Source organism: Mirounga angustirostris, unplaced genomic scaffold (assembly GCF_029215605.1).
Source record: "Mirounga angustirostris isolate CCGP_5_RB_7025 unplaced genomic scaffold, mMirAng1.0.hap1 SCAF_15, whole genome shotgun sequence".
Taxonomy (NCBI): Eukaryota; Metazoa; Chordata; class Mammalia; order Carnivora; family Phocidae; genus Mirounga; species Mirounga angustirostris.
The window spans coordinates 57,390,718-57,409,328 of record NW_026991723.1 but is presented as its reverse complement, the minus strand read 5'-3'; the positions used below and the strand labels follow the sequence as shown (position 1 = coordinate 57,409,328).

General features: G+C 56.4%; 1 protein-coding gene across 3 annotated transcripts in view; it reads left to right on the top strand.

The window, feature by feature from the left end:
• Positions 1 to 18,611, top strand: part of CNTFR (ciliary neurotrophic factor receptor) — a 59,837-nt gene that overhangs the window by 19,066 nt on the left and 22,160 nt on the right. For 2 of the 3 annotated variants that reach the window (XM_054509262.2, XM_045882567.3), the window contains 7 exons: positions 1,002 to 1,086; positions 5,298 to 5,531; positions 12,231 to 12,348; positions 12,521 to 12,687; positions 14,425 to 14,588; positions 17,830 to 18,010; positions 18,405 to 18,570. In XM_054509262.2, coding sequence (XP_054365237.1) covers positions 1,002 to 1,086; positions 5,298 to 5,531; positions 12,231 to 12,348; positions 12,521 to 12,687; positions 14,425 to 14,588; positions 17,830 to 18,010; positions 18,405 to 18,570 — 1,115 coding nt within the window. Of the gene's footprint in view, positions 1 to 1,001; positions 1,087 to 5,297; positions 5,532 to 12,230; positions 12,349 to 12,520; positions 12,688 to 14,424; positions 14,589 to 17,703; positions 18,011 to 18,404; positions 18,571 to 18,611 lie in introns of all 3 variants that reach the window. The other variant, XM_064579814.1, reaches the window with a different exon arrangement.

Sequence of the window (18,611 nt, the reverse complement as noted above, 5' to 3'; positions counted from 1 at the left end):
GTTTCTGTCTGGTTGACGGTTCCCCTCTCACTTCACACTGGGGTAGGAGAGAGTCATATTTGAGGCTTTTTTCTTGCGGGAAATAGTTATTTCCCTGCCCTCTGGTGTGATCATGTGTTGGGGGGAGAGTGGGGGCAGGCAGGTGGATCGACCCCATGAAGCAGGACACAGATGAGGGGACCCCTGGATCCATCCTGGCTTCTGGGGACATCCCAGCTGTGCTGCGTGTACCTGCAGAGGTGTGTGTAGACGCGACACACATCTGGGCTGAGGGTCTCAGGCTCCTGGGGCATGTGTCTGGGGTGGAGGATGGCCTGGGGCCCCTGCCAAGGACTTACATGTGAAATGCCCTCCTTCTCTCATGGTCATTGGGTCATTGTACACTAAAGCAAGAGCCGTATCTGACCTTGGTGCCCTGCTGCTGTGAACATCCCAGAGCCCAGGGGCAAGGCTCACGGAGAGGTGGGGGTACAGATACAGGTGGGGATGCAGATTCGAGGGACTTCAGAGCATCCGGGTTTCAGGCTCTCTCCCCAGGAGCACAGCAGGGGGCCTTCCATTCAAGGCAATTTGGAGAAATACAGACCTCCTGTTAAGTTCAAACATTACCCTTTCGGTTTGCAGTGCTTATAGCTAATTAGCCAACCTCACCAGTAAAGTTATTTTTTTTTTTTAGAAAAATGGCCCTAGCATTACCAGTGTTCCATAACTCATCCGTGGTTGACTACATCCTGCAACCAGCAGCCTTAGTGAACAGCAAACCACTGTAGGTTGCCTTCTACCATCTTAGCGAGCCTTTGCCTACAGATGCCAATAATGTTGCTTTCTGTTGCTCGAAAGAGAATCCTGAGCCCCATTAAGAAGGGCATTTGGGGTCAGGGTGCCCCTAGCCCTAGGGCTGGGATCTCCCGGTCTTGCCGGAGAACAGGAGGGGCTCCCCGGGAGGTTCCTGCCTGGGCTGATGCTGCCCCTTCCCCCGCCACCCCCCTTTCTCCCAGCAGATGGCTGCCCCTGTCCCGTGGGCCTGCTGTGCTGTGCTCGCTGCCGCCACTGCCGTTGTCTACACCCAGAGACACAGTCCTCAAGGTGAGTACTGGAGGAGAGGATTTTGGGGGGCAGGGTGGTGCTCCCTGCTGACCCCCACCCAGAGCCGAGTATGAGCCCTCCTTGACACAGCTGTGTGTGTCCACCCAAGACCACACACCGGCATGTCCTGGCATTGTCACACATGCACACCCATGAGTCCTATGGCACTGATATGCTGGGTGACCCACTGGTGTCTTACACACACAGTCCTCCAGTCACTCCACGTGGTCCCGTGCTGATGGTATCTTTGGCTTGATGATCCATTCCTCGTCCCGCTAGAGTGGGTGTAGGGTACAGGCAGGTGGGATGGGAGTTGGGGGCAGCTAGGGGTAGGGCCCTGTATAGTATCTTTGAAATGGGATCTCATTTGAAATGGGGGTTTGTGGGGGTGCCGTGGAAGGCACTGAGAGTGACAGAGGCCAAGACTACTTTCCCGTATCCTAGAGGGAAGATGGAGACAGAGATGGTAGACTGAGAACAAGATGTGGGGATGGGCAGGGTGAGCAGTGGGAGGGGGCTGACACACTAAGGAAGGGGATAAGTCAGCTGGAATGGTTGGACGAGGCAGAGATTGCTCAGGCTGGACCATCGGCCGCCTCCTGCCTTCCCCCTACCATTTGTCCAGGGAGGGCTGAGTTCTTACTGTAGCCCACACAGCAAGAAGCTGCCCCCCTGCTGGGAAACAGGTGCGCTCTTAACTTGACCACCAGCGCTCAAACTGCATTTGAGGCAATACCTCACAGGGCTACATCAGCATAAGGTCTGACCTCGAAACTCCTCAAACACGCTCTGAGGTGTAGGGAGCTCTCCCCTTGGATGGGTCCTGCCCCCCGCCACCCTTGGCTGGGTTGGCTAGAGGCAGAGAGGGTGGGGGCACTTCTGGGGCCCAGGCACAGAGCACACCTTGCCACCCTCAAGGCTGTGGGTTCAAGGAGGGCAATGAGTCAAGGCTCCTGTGCCTTCTTCCTTGAGAGACCGACACTGAGACCCAGAAAGAGCCTAGCCCACCCCAGGGCTACTCCCCAGTGGGCAGGGGGTGAAAGGACCACCAGGCCAGCCCATTAACCCCTGCCTGCAGTCAGTCTGTCTTGGGCTTGTGTGCTGATCTCACCTGCTTGGACCTGCCAGTGGCCATTCCCACCGGCTTGGCCCCTGCCCTGTATTATGGGTAAAGGCAGAGCACGTGTGACCAAGGGCTTGAGCGTTAAGTCTGCATCTCTGAGAGTGTCTAACTGTCCTTGTCCATTAAGGCTGTGTTCTTGTGTGGATGAGACCATGTCCCTGTTCGGATGCATTTCTCTGTGTGATTGTATCCTTGGGGGCTGTGCCCTGTGTGTGACATTGTCTATTTATGTGTGACCATGCTCTTTGTGGGGCTTTGTCCTTGTGGTCGAGACTGTACCCTGTGTGGTAGTTTGATAGTTTTTCTCTGTTTCTGTCTCTTTGCATGTCTGTGTCCCTGTTCAGTTGTCTCCCTGCTGGGAGACTGTGCCCTTATGTGTAAGTGTGCCTTTGGGTGACATTCCCTCCCTGTGCATGCGTGTGATCATCTTGTACGAGGTGTTAACCGTCCCTGAAGTGGGACCGGCTCCCTGTGTAACTGTGACCTTGTGGACAGTTGTTCTGTGTGTGTTTGTTCTTCTTGTGGTGACTGTCCCCATCCTGTGTGTGTGGCGATGTGAAGTTGCTTAGGATGCCCGGGGGGACTGTTTCCGGCATGTGGTCCCCATGTGAGCCCGTGTGCACAGGTGTGCGGGAGCCGTCAGCTCTGTCCTTCTGTGTTCTCCATGTCCATGACCTCATCCTGTCTCTGTCTCTCATACTGGCTTCTAACAACCTTTTCACAGCTGATTCCTTTGGAGCATTTGTCACCGCGTCAAGGCCAAGAACCCCATCCTCCCCCTGCCGCTTGATTTAATTTCCGAAATGGACAGCACATCAGTAGGGGCACCCACGGGGCGGGAGGAGAGCTGTCCAGAGACAAAGGATTAAATCATTGCCATCTCTGGAGCTGTTGCACGGCTGTGTGTATATTGCCGTTGTTGTGTTACTGTAGCATTTGTGACAGTGTGTGTCTTGCGTGATTGTCATGTCATGTTGCCCCCTCTACCTCCGCATTGTGGCCTGTAGTTGTCTTCTGTCATTGCCTTGTCATGTCTTCCTTCCTGCCCTGCCCTTACATTGTTGGTTTGTCATTGTTGTCACGTTGCATTTCTGTTTCCTTTGTGAGGCAGACAGGGTGATTTGGGAACATTATCCCATTGTCGTTATATTTGTTGTGCTCTTGGGTGGCTGTACCTGCCCCACAGTATTAAAGAACCACACTGGGTCCAAGTTTGTTCTGAGCTGCTGTTGGTCAGTGTTGCCGTGTTGCTGCTGGGACCATGGTGGCCACACCCCCTCCCCTACGGTCAGTTTTCCGCCTCCTCCTCAGGCAGCTGGATGCAGAGCCTGTGCTAGTGGGGGGGCGGGGGGGGGAAGGGTTCAGAGAGAGGGGCTTGGCATGTTTCCTGGAAGCTCCAGGTTTTGACAGGGGAGGTTGGAGGGGGGCTCAATGGCTAGGGCTGGTGGATTGGGGGAGCTCTATGGCTTGAGCCTTGGACACTGGGCCTCTGGTCGGGGGGAGGCCCCCATTCAGTCTCTGGTCCTGCCTCACAGCTGTGGCCTCCAAGGCCCCCAGCCACCGCCCTTCTGCCGTTCATCCTTTGTTTGGCTGGTCCCAGGCCCCACAGACCAGTGGTCAAGGCTGGCTGGGTTTCCTGCTTCCCTCTCCTCCAACAGGGGACAGGGATCAAGAGGCTCAGAGAGGGGCAAGACAGAGGCAGGCAGCGGGGGAGAAACCTGAAGACACGGAGAGAACCTGGCACAGGAAGAGTGACAGAGGCAGCAAACAGGGACAGATGTTCCAGCACAGAGAAAAGCAGTACTGGGGAGGGGGCTGCAACGGAGGGAGCGGGGTGGCTGGTGGCATAGGGAGATCCCTACCCCCAGTCCTGGTGGTGTTAACAAGTCTAATTAAGAGGCCACTGGCCCAAGTTAATTGGCTTGTTAACAGGAATTGCCTCTGAAAATCCCCCAACTCAGCAGGGTGGCTCTCCGGAGGGGAGATGTAAGGGAGTGTTAACGAGGGATCCCGCAGCCCTCCCCCCTCCCCCCCGCCCCCCCGCACCGCTGCCCCCCCCCCCCCCACTTTGCACTCTTCCCCTTCCACCCTCACTCCACAGATCTGGCCAAGACCAGGGAAGCATCTGTCCTTCCAGGCTTGGGGGGCAGGATGAGGAATGAGGAGATTCGATTCGCATCACCCAGCTCTGCATGCCTGCCCCTCCTCTGGAGATCTGTGTCCTCTTCACCTCCCCCACCTAGTGCTGCCTCCCAACAGGTGATCCCTCCCACCCTTCCACTCCAGTCTCCTGGGTTCAGTCCATCACGCCTGGGTGGCCAAGGCCAGGGCTGGGGTTTGCTTTTGGCTCTGACAGGCCCCTCCTGGGGGCAGGAGAGGAACGGTCAGAGAGCTCTCTCGGCCCCAGCACTCCCCTGCATGCCCCCCAATCCCAGCAGTTCCTGTCTCACAAAGTTGATAGCTGCCAGGAGTTCTCTAGGGCTCCCATCCTGGATCTTCCTTCTGCTGCTGCCCGAGCCCTGGATGGTGGAAGCGGGGGCAGGTTAGGGGCAGCTTGTCAGGGCGATCAGAGTGGGAGGGAGAGAGGCAGGACAGGAGACAAAGATGGGGACAAGAGACAGAGAAAGGAGTCCAGAAGTAGGGCCCCTCAGCTCCAGCTTGCCTGGGTAGCAGATATCAGTGGTTGGGGCTGGGCCTCTAGGTGGCAAGAGGTTAGGGTCACGGGGGTCAAGAAAACCTCTTGCAGGACCTAGTGACTGGAGGTGAACTGGGTCTTCACTGAGATTTAACCCCTCCCAGCACTCTACACAAACTTTCTCCCACACACATACACACCGAAGATCACCCATTCACACACAAAATCCGTAGACATGGGCGCACACACACACACACACACATATTCTGAGACACTCACAGCTAGAGATAAATTTTAAAAGCTCCTCATCTCCTGACACTCACACCATCAGACACAGAGCTTCTTGGCCTAGACTTTGCACTCAGAGGCTCTCGTCTATGCACATTCACCTGGTGGTGCTGGGCAGGGCTGTGACCTGTCACTTTTGCCCTGTGCTCTCCCTGCCCCCCACAGAAGCACCCCATGTGCAGTATGAGCGTCTAGGTTCAGATGTGACTCTGCCATGTGGGACAGCAAACTGGGATGCAGCAGTCACATGGAGGGTAAATGGGACAGACCTGGCCCCTGACCTGCTCAACGGCTCTCAGCTTGTGCTCCATGGCTTGGAACTGGGCCACAGTGGCCTCTACGCCTGCTTCCACCGTGACTCTTGGCACCTGCGCCACCAGGTCCTCCTACGTGTGGGCTGTAAGTGTTGCTCCCAACCCCTCGTCTGACCGCCCCTCGCTTCACTCAAGAGGATTGTCAGTGAGGCTTAGACCCTTGGCTCAGATCAAGTCCTCTTCCTTGGGGGGGGGGGGGGGGGCTGCAGCACCCTGACCCTTGCCCTCTGATCCTATCCAAGCCTTTTCTTCTGACCTCTGAGCCCAGTGTTTGCCACGGAGTCCACACCCTGGGCATTTTGCACATGTATCCCACTCCCACCTCACCCGCGGAGGTCTGTGAGATCCGGAAATCATGTTCCCTGTGACAAGATGGGCAGAGGAGGGCTAGCAGGGCGTGATCCTTCCGGGGCCTGGTAGGGAAGAATCCTAGGGTCACAGCTCCAAGCTGGAGCGACCCCACTCCATTGTGTGCTCTCACAGGGGCTGGTTATGCAGGTAGAGGAACGGGTACTCTGGGAGGCTCCAGGGAAGAAAGAACACTTACTGGAGTGGGGGGCACACGGAGATTGGGAGATTTGGAGGATACATTGACAAAGTCACTTCTGGCAGAGAGCTAAGTGTGACTATAGGCCTCAGAGGCTGGGAGGGTATGAAAGGGCCACTTGGGCTGGTGTAAATGGGGGAAGGGAGCTAAAGGAGGGGATGGGGCAAATCATGATCCTAGAAGCTAGGGAGTGACTTGAGCAGGGTCATCATGTTCTTAAGAGATCCTTCTCATGGTAGTGAAGAGAGACAGGTTGGATGGCAGCAATGCCAGGGCAGGAAGGAGGCTGTTGCTGGATGCAGGGGAGATGATGAGGACGAGGGACCAGGGCATGGAGTCCCTCACTGGTTGGACCTCCAGGAGTTGGTGGTGGATTGGAGGTAGAGAGGACAGGAGCGTAGAGAGCAGGAGGCGTCAGGATGGCTAGTGCTACCAATCCCTGCAACAGAGGCAAGGTGGAAGGGTCAGTGGAGGAGAAGATGGTATGTTCTGGGGGCACCTGCGTGGTTCAGTCAGTTCACCGTCTGACTTTGATTTCCACTCAGGTCTTGATTCCAAGGTCCTGAGTCCAGGCCCTGTGTTGGGCTCCGTTGGAAGTGGAGCCTACTTTAAAAAAAAAAAAAAAAAAAGATAGTGTGTTCTGTTTGGACAGTAGTATGCAAGTCATCTTATTTTGGATTTCCCTAGAATCAGATCCCAAGATGAGAGTTTATATGCAAGTAGTTTATTTGTCAGGTGGCAGAAACGCCGTAAGGAAATGAGAAAGTGCTAGAAAAAGGAAGTTAAGGGGACCAACAAAGACGGAGTTATCCAGTTATCTTCTGGGCGACTGCAGCTTCGCCCTGTGAGAACTCTGAGAGCCCAGGCAGAACATGTACCTGGGAGTTCTCCCGCCTGAGTGGTGAGGGAGTTCAGAAGCTTATATACTGACTCTTACCCATCCTTGGTTGAAGGAGTCTACCGGGGTGGGGGTGGGGATGCTTTAATTCCCCCCGCATTTTGGCCTGATGCCTCAGCAGGCAATGCAGATTTTAGTGACCAATGAAAGCTCTTAGGCATATAACTACAGAAGAGGGCAGTAGGTATGGGCCAGGGATCTGTTAGGGCCTCACTGCCATCTGCTGTAGATATGCTGGGTTGGGGTCCTCAGGGGACAATGGGAACTGATGGCTGTAGCCAGTGGATCTGAGGGTCTGGGACTCAGGAGAGGCCTGGGCTGAGGATGGGATGAGAAAGGCCATGGAGGGGGTGAGATGGCCAAGGGAGAGAACTCTGGGATGAGAAGAGAAGAGGATCCAAAACTGGGCCCTGAAGACCATCACTTTATAAAGGGTTGATGGAGAGAAGTGAGCCACAAAAAGAGATAAGAAGGAGCCAACAGGAAGGTAGAGGGAAAAGGGAATGTGATTCAGAAGACAGGTTTGGAGAAGTTGCAATGAGGAGCTTATCAGTGTTCTGAGGGTCAGCTGGACAGGCACCCACCAACAGAATATTCTGAAAATAGTTCCATTTCTTTTCTCCTTGAGCGAAAGATTCACGTTTCTCTGGCCTCATCCCATTTGGGGGATGCACCCCACTTTCTGAGGATGGTTTCTTTATTCCCTGGGAGCTGCTGAGAGGAGGAGATGCTTGAGCGACTTGGGAGCAGGCCCTTGCCCTGTTGTCAGGAGATTGGTATGGACAACCATGAGAAATGTTAGACTGAAGGGTTGGTTGCTCATGGTCATCCACAAAACACAGACCCACCAGTGGGGTTAGAGGAGGGGTGAAAATATGTTTTGGTGGGGATATTCCTTTTCACACAAAAAAGGCTTCCTGTGTTTAAACTGAAAAGATGGCAATCATATCCAAGGGTCTTAGGTGCAAGCCAAGGGTGGAATGACTCCCGTCAGCCAGCTTGAGAAATACAGGACCAGCTTACCTGAGTTCTCCCTGGCCCACCACGAGGTTTGTTGACGTGGAACGCTCAACCTAGCCCCATGTCCTTACAGAAAAGTGCCATGGAAGAAGGATGAGACCAATTTGACCCCTGTCTTCTCATTTTGAGTCGTTGAAGTCCTTAGGACAAGGCTGGCCATGATGGCTGGGCCTTGGTGACCCTGGGCCCTATTCCTAATGACTTGATCTTTCAGAGGTCATTGGAGGGAAATTGGGTCTAGAAATGATGTCTGTAGTCTGTACCCACAGGACATGCCCACAGCTGCCCCGTTGTGACCAGACCCCAGACCCTTTATAGTGCTGACCACTCCCCAGACCCTGCCTGTCAGATGAGAACTGGCCATGAATTGGCTATAGCATTAGTAATAGGTACTTATCTCTCGTTGCCTTATTTCCTTCTAAAGAGCTGGTCAGAGGAACAGGGGACATTAATCATGATCGTCTCAGTCACTTTATATTAGTAACAAGAGACTGGGTTTGGCAACACTCAGTATCAAATTATTCTTCTAGCCAGCGCTCAGAGGACAGGACAAAGATATCCCTGATTTGTGAGTCATTCAAGCCAAAAATTATTTAATATTTATCTTAAACATATAAGATTTTCATGTTTCTATTTCCAAGGGAAACTGATCATAAAAATATGCTGTTGAAAGTCCCCTTAACCAGACTGATCCCTGAACTGCTTTCTCCCAGTCCACCTTCCTGCCCTCCGCTCACAAACAGCTCAGAGGAGTCCTGCGCCCAGGATGATGAAAGGACCGCCCACATTAGGAAACAGGATCACCAGGTTACCTTTAGTAGCATCCTTTTGTTTACTAGATGCTGCTGATTCAGTGTCTTTCTGATTTTAAGCTAAAACAAATCAGAGTGATTTACTGATTTTAAATGGACGGTTCCTTGTCCAGTTTTTACATATCTGTATTTGATTGGTCAGGACAGGAGCTCTGGAACCCCTGGTTCAGCACTGCTTCCCCCTCAGCTCTGTTTGGCTGAGAAGGAAAGAGCAGCTTGTGGATGAAGATGTCTGGGGGGAAAAAAGACAGGTGGGAGGCAGGAGAGGGGCATCTGGGAAGCCAGAAGTTGGGGTGCCTTGAGAGACATCATGAGATAAGGTTGGGACAGGCCAAGAGCTTTGATGCCAGACAGGAGGAGTATGGGTGGGGCCTGGGCAGGGCTGAAGCTGGAAGGGTCACCCTGCCCCGCCCAACCCGATCTGGCCTGGCCAGGGGTGTGGGCAGCCTGCCCCTCCTTCTCTCTGGGCCGGCGGGCAGGCCTCATGCGTGCTGGGGGCTCCAGCCCAGGCAGGCTGGCGAGGTGAGAGGAAAAACATGCGGTTTGGTGGGCTGGACATGGAAAAACAAGCCAATTAGGAGGAAAACAAACAAACCCTGGGCCAGCGGGGGCACACGCACACATGCACACGCATACATGGTCCCGCATGGGACCTGAGGTCATCCTGCCACAGGCTGCCACAGTCACGTGGGCATCTCAGGAGCCCCCACAAGGGGCAACTTGGGCTGCCTGGGCATCCCGGAATACGTCTGTATGCCCAGAGAATGACTGACACGCACCCACATGAGTTTTTGCTCACATACAGCCTCTAACATGTTCTCACATGGTGTTCGGCTCATATGTGTGGGCGCACTTGGGATTCTGGGCACTTCCCCACACCCACAGTTTGAAAAATACGTTCAGGCTTAAGCTTCATCTCCTGTATGGTGTTTCAGGTGTGTGGTCGTGCCGTCCTGTGCTTCGGACGCGACGGCGGACTTCCACGTGTTCTGAGAGGACCGCCGCCCCTCGGCCATACCCATACAGGCCGTCTTGAAATCAGACAGCCTGCCCAGAGTCACACACAGCCAGTTGCATGGTTACACAACTGCCCAGGGTTGCAGTCACGCACATGAAGCCTCTCAGAGTTCACAGCGACAGCCTCACAATTGCCATGTCTGAAAAAGCGCTTCTTCCCCATCTTGCAGCATGCGCACCACAGGCCTGATCGCACACGGTCCCACAACCTCACACTTGGTCTCTCACAGCACCCCCACCTCCGCCCACCCGGCCCCTCAGCTGGGCTCCAGCTGCAGCAAGTCACTCCTTTTCTTCCTTTCTTTGTTTTTCTTTCCTCCTTCTCCCTCTGAGAAACCTGGTCCCTGTCAGGAAACCCAAGCCCTTCCCTACTCAGGGCCCAAGGCCAGGCAGGAGTAGCCAGATGACAGACAAAGCCCTGCCTGGCCCCCCGGTCCCCCGTGACCTGCCCAGTCAGAGAGAGGAACTGGTTTGAGGGGGAGGCTGGTCTCAGGGGGGAGGATGGTCAGGGGAAATGGAGGGGACTAGTCAGTGGGGAGGCTGGCTGGTGGAGGGGGCCTGTGAGTCTGGTGCCATGGCCCGCTCTGCCCTCCAAAGAGTCCCAGGCAGCAAGGAGCTGACTCTGCAGACTTCAGTACCCACCCCACCCCCAGCACCCTTCTCCTTTGAAGCTGGGGTTAAGGGAGGGGTGGTGGCAGGAGGGGGGAGTGGAGGCTTCTCAGCCGTCGGAATGTCCTTTTCTCCTGGGGTGGCTGCCAACTCTGGCCTGGCCTACAGGCCCCCACAAGGCACTTCCTGTGTCCTTGGCCATCCCCCACCCCACCCCCATGCCTCTGGGTCCCTGGGCAGATAGGGAAGGGATATGAGAGGCACACAGTATGAACATGGAACAGACACAAGGTGGACACAGGGCCAGGAAGGCTCCCCAGGGGAGGCAGACAGCAGTGGATAGAATGCAGGTTGCCCCTTGTGGGGCTCCGCTGGGCTCTGGCTCTCCCCTGCAGGCCTGGGGCACGGAGCCACCTTTGCCCACAGCAGAGCCCCCTCTAGCTGCTACATACACCCAAGCTTCCCAGATGCCTCTCTGACCCTCTCATCTCTCCTGCTGCAAAGCCAGATTGGGCCCTGGGGGTTTGGCCCTGATACACATATACTTCCCACACACTGGACATGTACATGCAATCGGAGTCAGTCACAACCACGTGTACACTGTGGATGAAAGCCCACAGTTCCCCATGTGTCACCATGGCCACTCGACAAGCATAGACATGTACTCCCCCTTTCACAGTCCCTGGCTTATTGAACTGCCCCCCTCCCATTTCCTGTCCACCTGTCAGGCAGGGGGTGGGGTGGAGGGGGGGGACACAGGAGGGAGGTGTCAGTGTCCCTGGAGCCACTGACGGACATTCCTTGCCTGGGTCAGATCACAGAAGCTGCCTCCTTCCAGGAACCTGAGCCGGCTGGCCTCACGCCTTACCCAGTGCCTGAGGGTGGGACAGCTGGGCTAAGTGCTCACAGCAGCAAGAAGTGTGGTTAGATAGCAGAAAGGACTTCCCAAGTGTGTAATGTGGTCATGTAGGTGGTATCCCCATCCTGGGGTTTTGTCCCAGCTCTGGCTTGCTGTGTGACCCCAGGCAGGTCTCTGTCCCTCTCTGGGACTCCGCTTTCTGAATTGCAGGCTGCTGCTAACCAAGTAAAGGGCTTCTTAAAGGGTCTGTGATGGAGGAGCTGGGGGCTAGGGCTTGGGTGACGTATACAGCAAGGGAATAGTAGCTTCCTCTCAACAGGCACATGCACACACATGCAGTCATATGTGAACACACGTTCTGAGCCATGCGCTAGATACTCCTGTATATGTACCTACATTCCATCGTGGGTCATTCGTGTCGCAGAGACACGTGTGACACGTATACCCGTGCATGCAGACACCTACACCCGGATACGCATGTGCATACAGTGCTGTGTTCCTGTGGACCGCCAGGCTCGTCCTCATGTTTCTTAGTCTCTCCTGGGGGAAGCCTGGGATGACTCTTCTCCAGGGAGTGCACCCTGATTATTCCAGCAACCAGAGGACCCAGTCAAGACAGCCCCCGCCCCCCACCCCGCAGCCTCTGTTGCACAGTTTTTCTCTGTGAATGGACACAGCGTGTCAGGAGATGTGGGGCTGGGCCGATTCCCCCAGACATCACCTCCATCCTGTGATTGATGAGCTGAGGCCCGCAGCCCCCTGTTCCCCGCAGTTCCCGCCTCCACTGAGCAGGTGGGGGGGGCTCCCTCTTCATGGAGCCCTTGTTTTTCTTTAATTAAACATCTGGCTCTCTGCGGCCTGGGAAGCCTCAGAGCCTCGCTGACAGCCACCCCTCCCCAACCTCTGGCATAGCTGATGGCTTGAGGGGGGAGAACTGGGGTCCTGGGGCCCACTGCCCCCACACTAGTGCAGGGGACGAGGGGCTCCAAGAACACCCTGACCGTGCTGTCCTCACCCCCCAGTGCCGCCGCGGGAGCCCGTGCTCAGCTGCCGCTCCAACACGTACCCCAAGGGCTTCTACTGCAGCTGGCATCTGCCCACTCCCACCTACGTCCCCAACACCTTCAACGTGACCGTGCTGTGAGTAGACTTGCCGCGACCCGGTTCCAGCCCGGACCTCTGACCTCCCCTCCAGCCGCCCACCGTGCCCTCGTCCAGACCCTAGCCCAGCCTCGGGCTTGACCTTCTCCCAGCCTCTGCCCCATCTGACCCTTGATGTTGGTAACAGCGCCTGGGCCTCACCCTTCCCCAGGCACGGCTCCAAAATCATGGTCTGTGAGAAGGACCCAGCCCTCAAGAACCGCTGCCACATCCGCTACGTGCACCTGTTCTCCACCATCAAGTACAAAGTCTCGATAAGTGTCAGCAATGCCCTGGGCCACAACGCCACAGCTATCACCTTCGACGAGTTCACCATCGGTGCGTGGGGCGGGGGTGGTCCCTGCAGCGCCCTCCAGTGGGAGTGTGCAGAGGCGTATATGAGCCTTGGCGGGGACAGTCCCGGGTGTGCCTGGGTACGTGGGGCGTGTGTACACGTGTGTACACGTATTCACGGCACGTATATGCCTGTGAACATTTGAGTGAATGTCCTTTACCTGCAGGGGCCAAGAGACCTTTCCAGCAGCTCTTCCCCATCGTCTCTCTGGCTCCCAGAGTATACAGGAGGGGGAGGGGGGCAGGCTGGGCCAGACCCTTGTGCAGCTGCAGCCTCCACCCCCCCCGCCCCACGCTAATGGCTTCCTTACGGCTTGTGATGAATGAGGTGTCAGAACAGGAGACAGGACTGGGACAGATACCGCCCTCACCCCCACCCCCACCCCAGCCAGACCCTCTGCCCCTGCCCCATCCCAGCCAGACCCCTTGCCTGCTCTTACCCCATCCCAGCCAGAAGCCAGACCCCTTGCCTTCCCCCACCCCATCCCAGCCAGACCCCTTGTCTGCTCTTACCCCATCCCAGCCAGACCCCTTGCCTGCTCTTACCCCATCCCAGCCAGAAGCCAGACCCCTTGCCTTCCCCCACCCCATCCCAGCCAGACCCCTTGTCTGCTCTTACCCCATCCCAGCCAGACCCCTTGCCTGCTCTTACCCCATCCCAGCCAGAAGCCAGACCCCTTGCCTTCCCCCACCCCATCCCAGCCAGACCCCTTGCCTGCTCTTACCCCATCCCAGCCAGTCCCCTTGTCTGCTCTTACCCCATTCCAGCCAGACCCCTTGCCTGCTCTTACCCCATCCCAGCCAGAAGCCAGACCCCTTGCCTGCTCTTACCCCATCCCAGCCAGACCCCTTGCCTGCTCTTACCCCATCCCAGCCAGAAGCCAGACCCCTTGCCTTCCCCCACCCCATCCCAGCCAGACCCCTTGCCTGCTCTTACCCCATCCCAGCCAGAAGCCAGACCCCTTGCCTTCCCCCACCCCATCCCAGCCAGACCCCTTGCCTGCTCTTACCCCATCCCAGCCAGAAGCCAGACCCCTTGCCTTCCCCCACCCCATCCCAGCCAGACCCCTTGTCTGCTCTTACCCCATCCCAGCCAGACCCTCTGCTTGCCCTCCATACCATGGCTGAGACCCCCAGACTGTTTCTACATGAGCTGGGCCCTTAGACTCCCATCATGTCCCCAGCCTACCTCCAACCCAGAACTGCCACACCTGTGGACTATTTTTTAACCTTGACCCACAGAGCAGCTTCAAACCCAGACTCTTCCAGGGGAGAGTGTATCTCAGTTTGGAACTGGAAGAGTTGAGGTGAAAAGCCAAGCTTGAGGGGAGTATATGATGCTGGTGCAGGAGGGGGTGATCCCGGGGACAGGGGAGGTAATGCTGGTAATGGTGGAGCCATCATATAGACTTGGTAATTGGGATGCTGGTCATTATGAGCATGGGGTTGGGATGATGGGATGAAATTTGGGATATCGCTATCATGAGCTGGTGACAATGACTGTAGTGACAGTCCTTGGTGGTGACAGGGATGTGAGAGGTGGAAATAACGAGACGGTTGTTAATGGTAGTTGCCAGAATTGACAGCAGAGAAGAGGGGTGGCCACCGTGACAACTAGGACAATGGTTGGTGATACGAGATGGTGGACATGGTAACTGGGGTTGACATAGTGGGGTCGTTCCCAGAGATTAGTGAGGTAATGAAGCTGTGTCTCCTTAACAGTGAAGCCTGACCCTCCAGAAAATGTGGTAGCCCGACCAGTACCCAGCAACCCTCGCCGGCTAGAGGTGACTTGGCAGACCCCCTCGACCTGGCCCGACCCTGAATCCTTTCCTCTCAAGTTCTTTCTGCGCTACCGACCCCTCATCCTGGACCAGTGGCAGCATGTGAGTGCCCTGCCCTGCCCAGATCCCAAGTGCCCGAATCAGAGCCTCGTGGCGTGGGAGGTATCCATATCACCCATATCAGCTGGTTGCTGTTCCAGTGTGAAGCCTGGGGGCAGTCAGAGAGGCTTTCTTTCCTCAGGGAGAGGGGATCAGATGGGCTTGGAAGGATGGATGGGGCTGAGGAAGGTATCCTGATCGGAGGCCCTAAAGGGTTCCCAGTGGCCTCCGTTAGTGTGATGGGAACACATCTGTTTTTGTGGCCCGGGGTAATGGGGAGAAATCCTGGAAGGGAGATGGCAAGCAGGGCAGGTAAGATTTCCCTTTCCTTCACTCTGGCTCTTAGCCCTGATCAGGCATCTCCCTCTTAGACTCTGGCCCAGGCTGCGGGCCTGTGCTGGCCCCAAGGGGCAGGACATCCTGGTCCTCAAGGACTTATAGTCTCAACGGCTCAAGGGGTCAGAATCAGGCAGTGGTGGCACACTTGTTCCAGGGTATGAGTTCAGGCCATGATGAGTGTCAGGGCTCCAAAGTCAGGTGTGGCTTAGGGGTCCGCTCAAGGTTACAGGTCGGAAGGTAGCCTAGTCTGGGAACGAAGCAGTGGATAAGGGCTGGTATGGGGTCAGGGTGTGGTCTGCGATGTTGATCAAGCTACAGTTGCTCTGAGGAGCAGCCAGGCATTTGGGGCTGACTTAATGTTCTCTCTCCTTTGACAGCCCTGGGCCCATAGGGTTGTAGGCACTCTTTCTGGCCCATGAGGTCTGTGGGCTAGGACTGGGGCTTCGAGGGTGCGCCACAGGCTAGCCCAGACTGGCACCCAGGGGTCAACCCACCTCCTCATGCCCCCCTTCCAGCTAGCCTTTAAAGTGTGTAATGTGATTCCAGGGTGCCTGTCCGGGTTGTAGGCCTGGCCCCCATAAAGGCTGCTCACGTGTTCTCTGACAGAATCCGGAGTCCCTCCTGCCTGGCCAGCTGCCCGCGCCTAATGCATTGCTAATAACCAGGGTCTAGTTTCACAAGCCCCCCTCCCCTGCTAACGAGCTGCAGGCAGCAGCACCGCGTATCGCGGCGCACACGCCACACACACAGGAACATGCACACGTACACGTGGTCCCCAGCAGGAACCGTGCTGCACACATGCATGTGACTAACATGCCAAGACCATGCACTGCAGAACTGAGCCCCACACTGACGTGGGTAGAGCAAAATACGTGGACTCTGTGCTAAGAACATGTATGACCCGTGGCACATGCTTGCCCTGTTCCATATCTCATTGACATTGGAGTTGGCTCAATTTAGGGCTCTTTTGAACTTGAATTTTGCTCTGAATAGAATCTACTCTCCCTAATCCTTTATGTTGGAGAGAAGCAGGTGTATGATCGGGAGGTGGTACAGAGGGGAGAGCAGAGAAAAACATCACTTGGATTTTCAGGGGGAAATGAGAGCTACAGGCCAGGATTGACAAGAATGGGCACCATGAGGTGTGGCAGGGGCTGTCTCAGCATGGACAAGGTGAGGCAAGTACTGGGACCCAGCATGGGTTCCCTGCATCTTCTGCTCTGGCCCTAATTCAGCAGGGAGGCTGGAGGGCGTGTCTGACATGTGCTACGGCCGACTGGATGGAGGACTCTGAGGCTAGGCAGATGCCAGCTACTAGAGAATTCCTGCCAATTGAGGAGCCATTCTCTTAAGGGTGTGGATTAAGGGATCAGTGACAACCTAGCAAGAAGGGCCTAAGCCTAGATGTGGCTGCCAGGAAAGCACTGGGCTCCTGGGCCACCTTTCTAGAGGTGTATGGTGCCCACCATAAGCCCACCAATGAGGTGGTAATTTGATCTGCTCTCCATAGCTCTCTTCCTCTCTACTCAGCCAGAGGGGGTCTTTGGAGGACAAAAGGGTATAGGGGACCAGAGGAGGAACTAGGCCCCAACTCCAGGGGAGGAGAGTCTGTGGGGTCCACTGATCTTCCAGGGCTGGGAGTAGGACTGAGTGAGCCCAGGTCTGGGCCCTAAATGACTTTCACCCTGACCCTGACCTTTACCATTGTCTCCGCCTCAGGGCCACAGATAGGGGTGGGAGGGGGGGACGTTATTGGAGGGGCTTCCTGCTCTACTTAGACCCGTCTTCACACACATGAATACACATACACATGCGTGCATGTACTCACAGCCTGTCAGGTAGGTAGCTCAGACCCGGTTTTCCCGGAAGGGAGATTGGAACAGGGACCAAAAAAGCCCTGAAGCCAGACGTGGCCCAGAGCAGCCCCCTCCTCCGCCCCTGCCGGCTGCCCCTGTTTACGAGGAGGCTTAATGAGGCAGCGGGTGCCGCTGAGATGAACCAGAGCCCAGCCTGGGACTGGGAGGGGCGCTGGACAGGCAGGCCAGGCTGAAGGGTGGGGGAGACCAGCAGAATAGGGCTGACCTGGGCGGGGGTGGGGTGGCGATGCCTCCAGGAGGAAATGGAACAGCTGTCCTGCTGTCCTGCTGTCCTGCTGTCCTGCTGCTTGGGAGCTGCCCCCGCCCCCACCCTCTTCTGCCTCAGGCAGGGTGGTAACCACCCTGAGGCCTTCCTGAGTGGGAGACTCAATGGGGGCTAGGCTGGTGGGTGCACTGGGCATCTGGGAAGCCAGGCTCTGATGATGACAGAGCTGGCTGAAGTGTGTTTGTTGCTTCCCATGTGCCTGAGTCCTCATTATACTCCTGTGAGATAGATCATTAATACCATTTTCCAGATCAGGACAGCAAGGCATTTGGAGGTGAAGGAACTTGGTCAGCCGGCTGAGAGGGGATGGAGCTAAGACCTGGACTGAGGCAGCCTAGCTCCACGTCTGTATTTATAACCTTCCTTCTGAGCACATCACCATCTCCTCTCTTACCCTGTTACTCTTGTCACTCCAGGGAGGGACTGAGATCAGGGCTCAGGCTGGGCACTGTGAGGGAGCTGGGATGACAGCAGAGTGAGACACTGAGCACAGTCCCCCTGCTCCCCTGGGGGTGCTTCTGGTCTCCGGAAGATTTTCTTACTCCTTCAAGATCCTCTTCCCTCCCTTGGGGTCTCCTCCCCGAGGTGTCTTTACCCTCCTTCAGGAATATTCTCAATATCCTCTCTCCCCCCCCAGGAAGCTCTCTTTTCCTCCGGGGGGGTGGTCTTCACTCTTCTCTCCCCGGCAGTGTTCTCAGTTCCTCTGGGGGTGCTCACTCTCCTGACCCCCGGGCGCCACCCCCATCCCGCGGTCGGGCTGCAGGTGGAGCTGTCAGACGGCACCGCGCACACCATCACGGATGCCTATGCCGGGAAGGAGTACATCATCCAGGTGGCGGCCAAGGACAATGAGATTGGGACGTGGAGTGACTGGAGCGTGGCCGCTCATGCCACACCCTGGACTGAGGAGCCACGACACCTCACCACTGAGGCCCAGGCCCCGGGTGAGCCCCCCCACCCCGTTCTCTCAGTGGGCCTGCGCTGTTACCTGGCTCTATCTTGCGCCTTCCCACCCCTCCCAGGACTCAGAGCCTTAGAGCCTCTGTGGCCGCCACACTCCTGTCTGTCTGTCCTGACCAAGCTGTGCCTTGTCCTTGCTGTCTGGACATTTTTGGTAGGGGCCGTGGGGTGGAGGGGTCATCTGTGAGCCATGGGGAAGCAGTATCTGCCTGATGGGGGAGGCAGGACACGTCTGAGAGAGGAAGCAGGGGCTGTCTGATGGGGGAGGCGGTACTGGTCTAACACAGAGCAGGAACAGTGTGCCTCATGAACCCCCCAGATCTGGGTTGCCTGCAGCCCTGGCCCTGCCCTGAGTGAGATCCCCCCCATGTTCCCCAGAGACCACGACCAGCACCACCAGCTCACTGGCACCTCCACCCACCACGAAGATTTGTGACCCCGGGGAACTGGGCAGCGGCGGAGGACCCTCAGCACCCTTCTTGATCAGTGTCCCCATAACTCTGGCCCTGGCTGCCGCCGCCACTGCCAACAGTCTCCTGATCTGGTAAATCAAGTGAGGCGGGGTGGCAGACGGGAGCCCAAGGG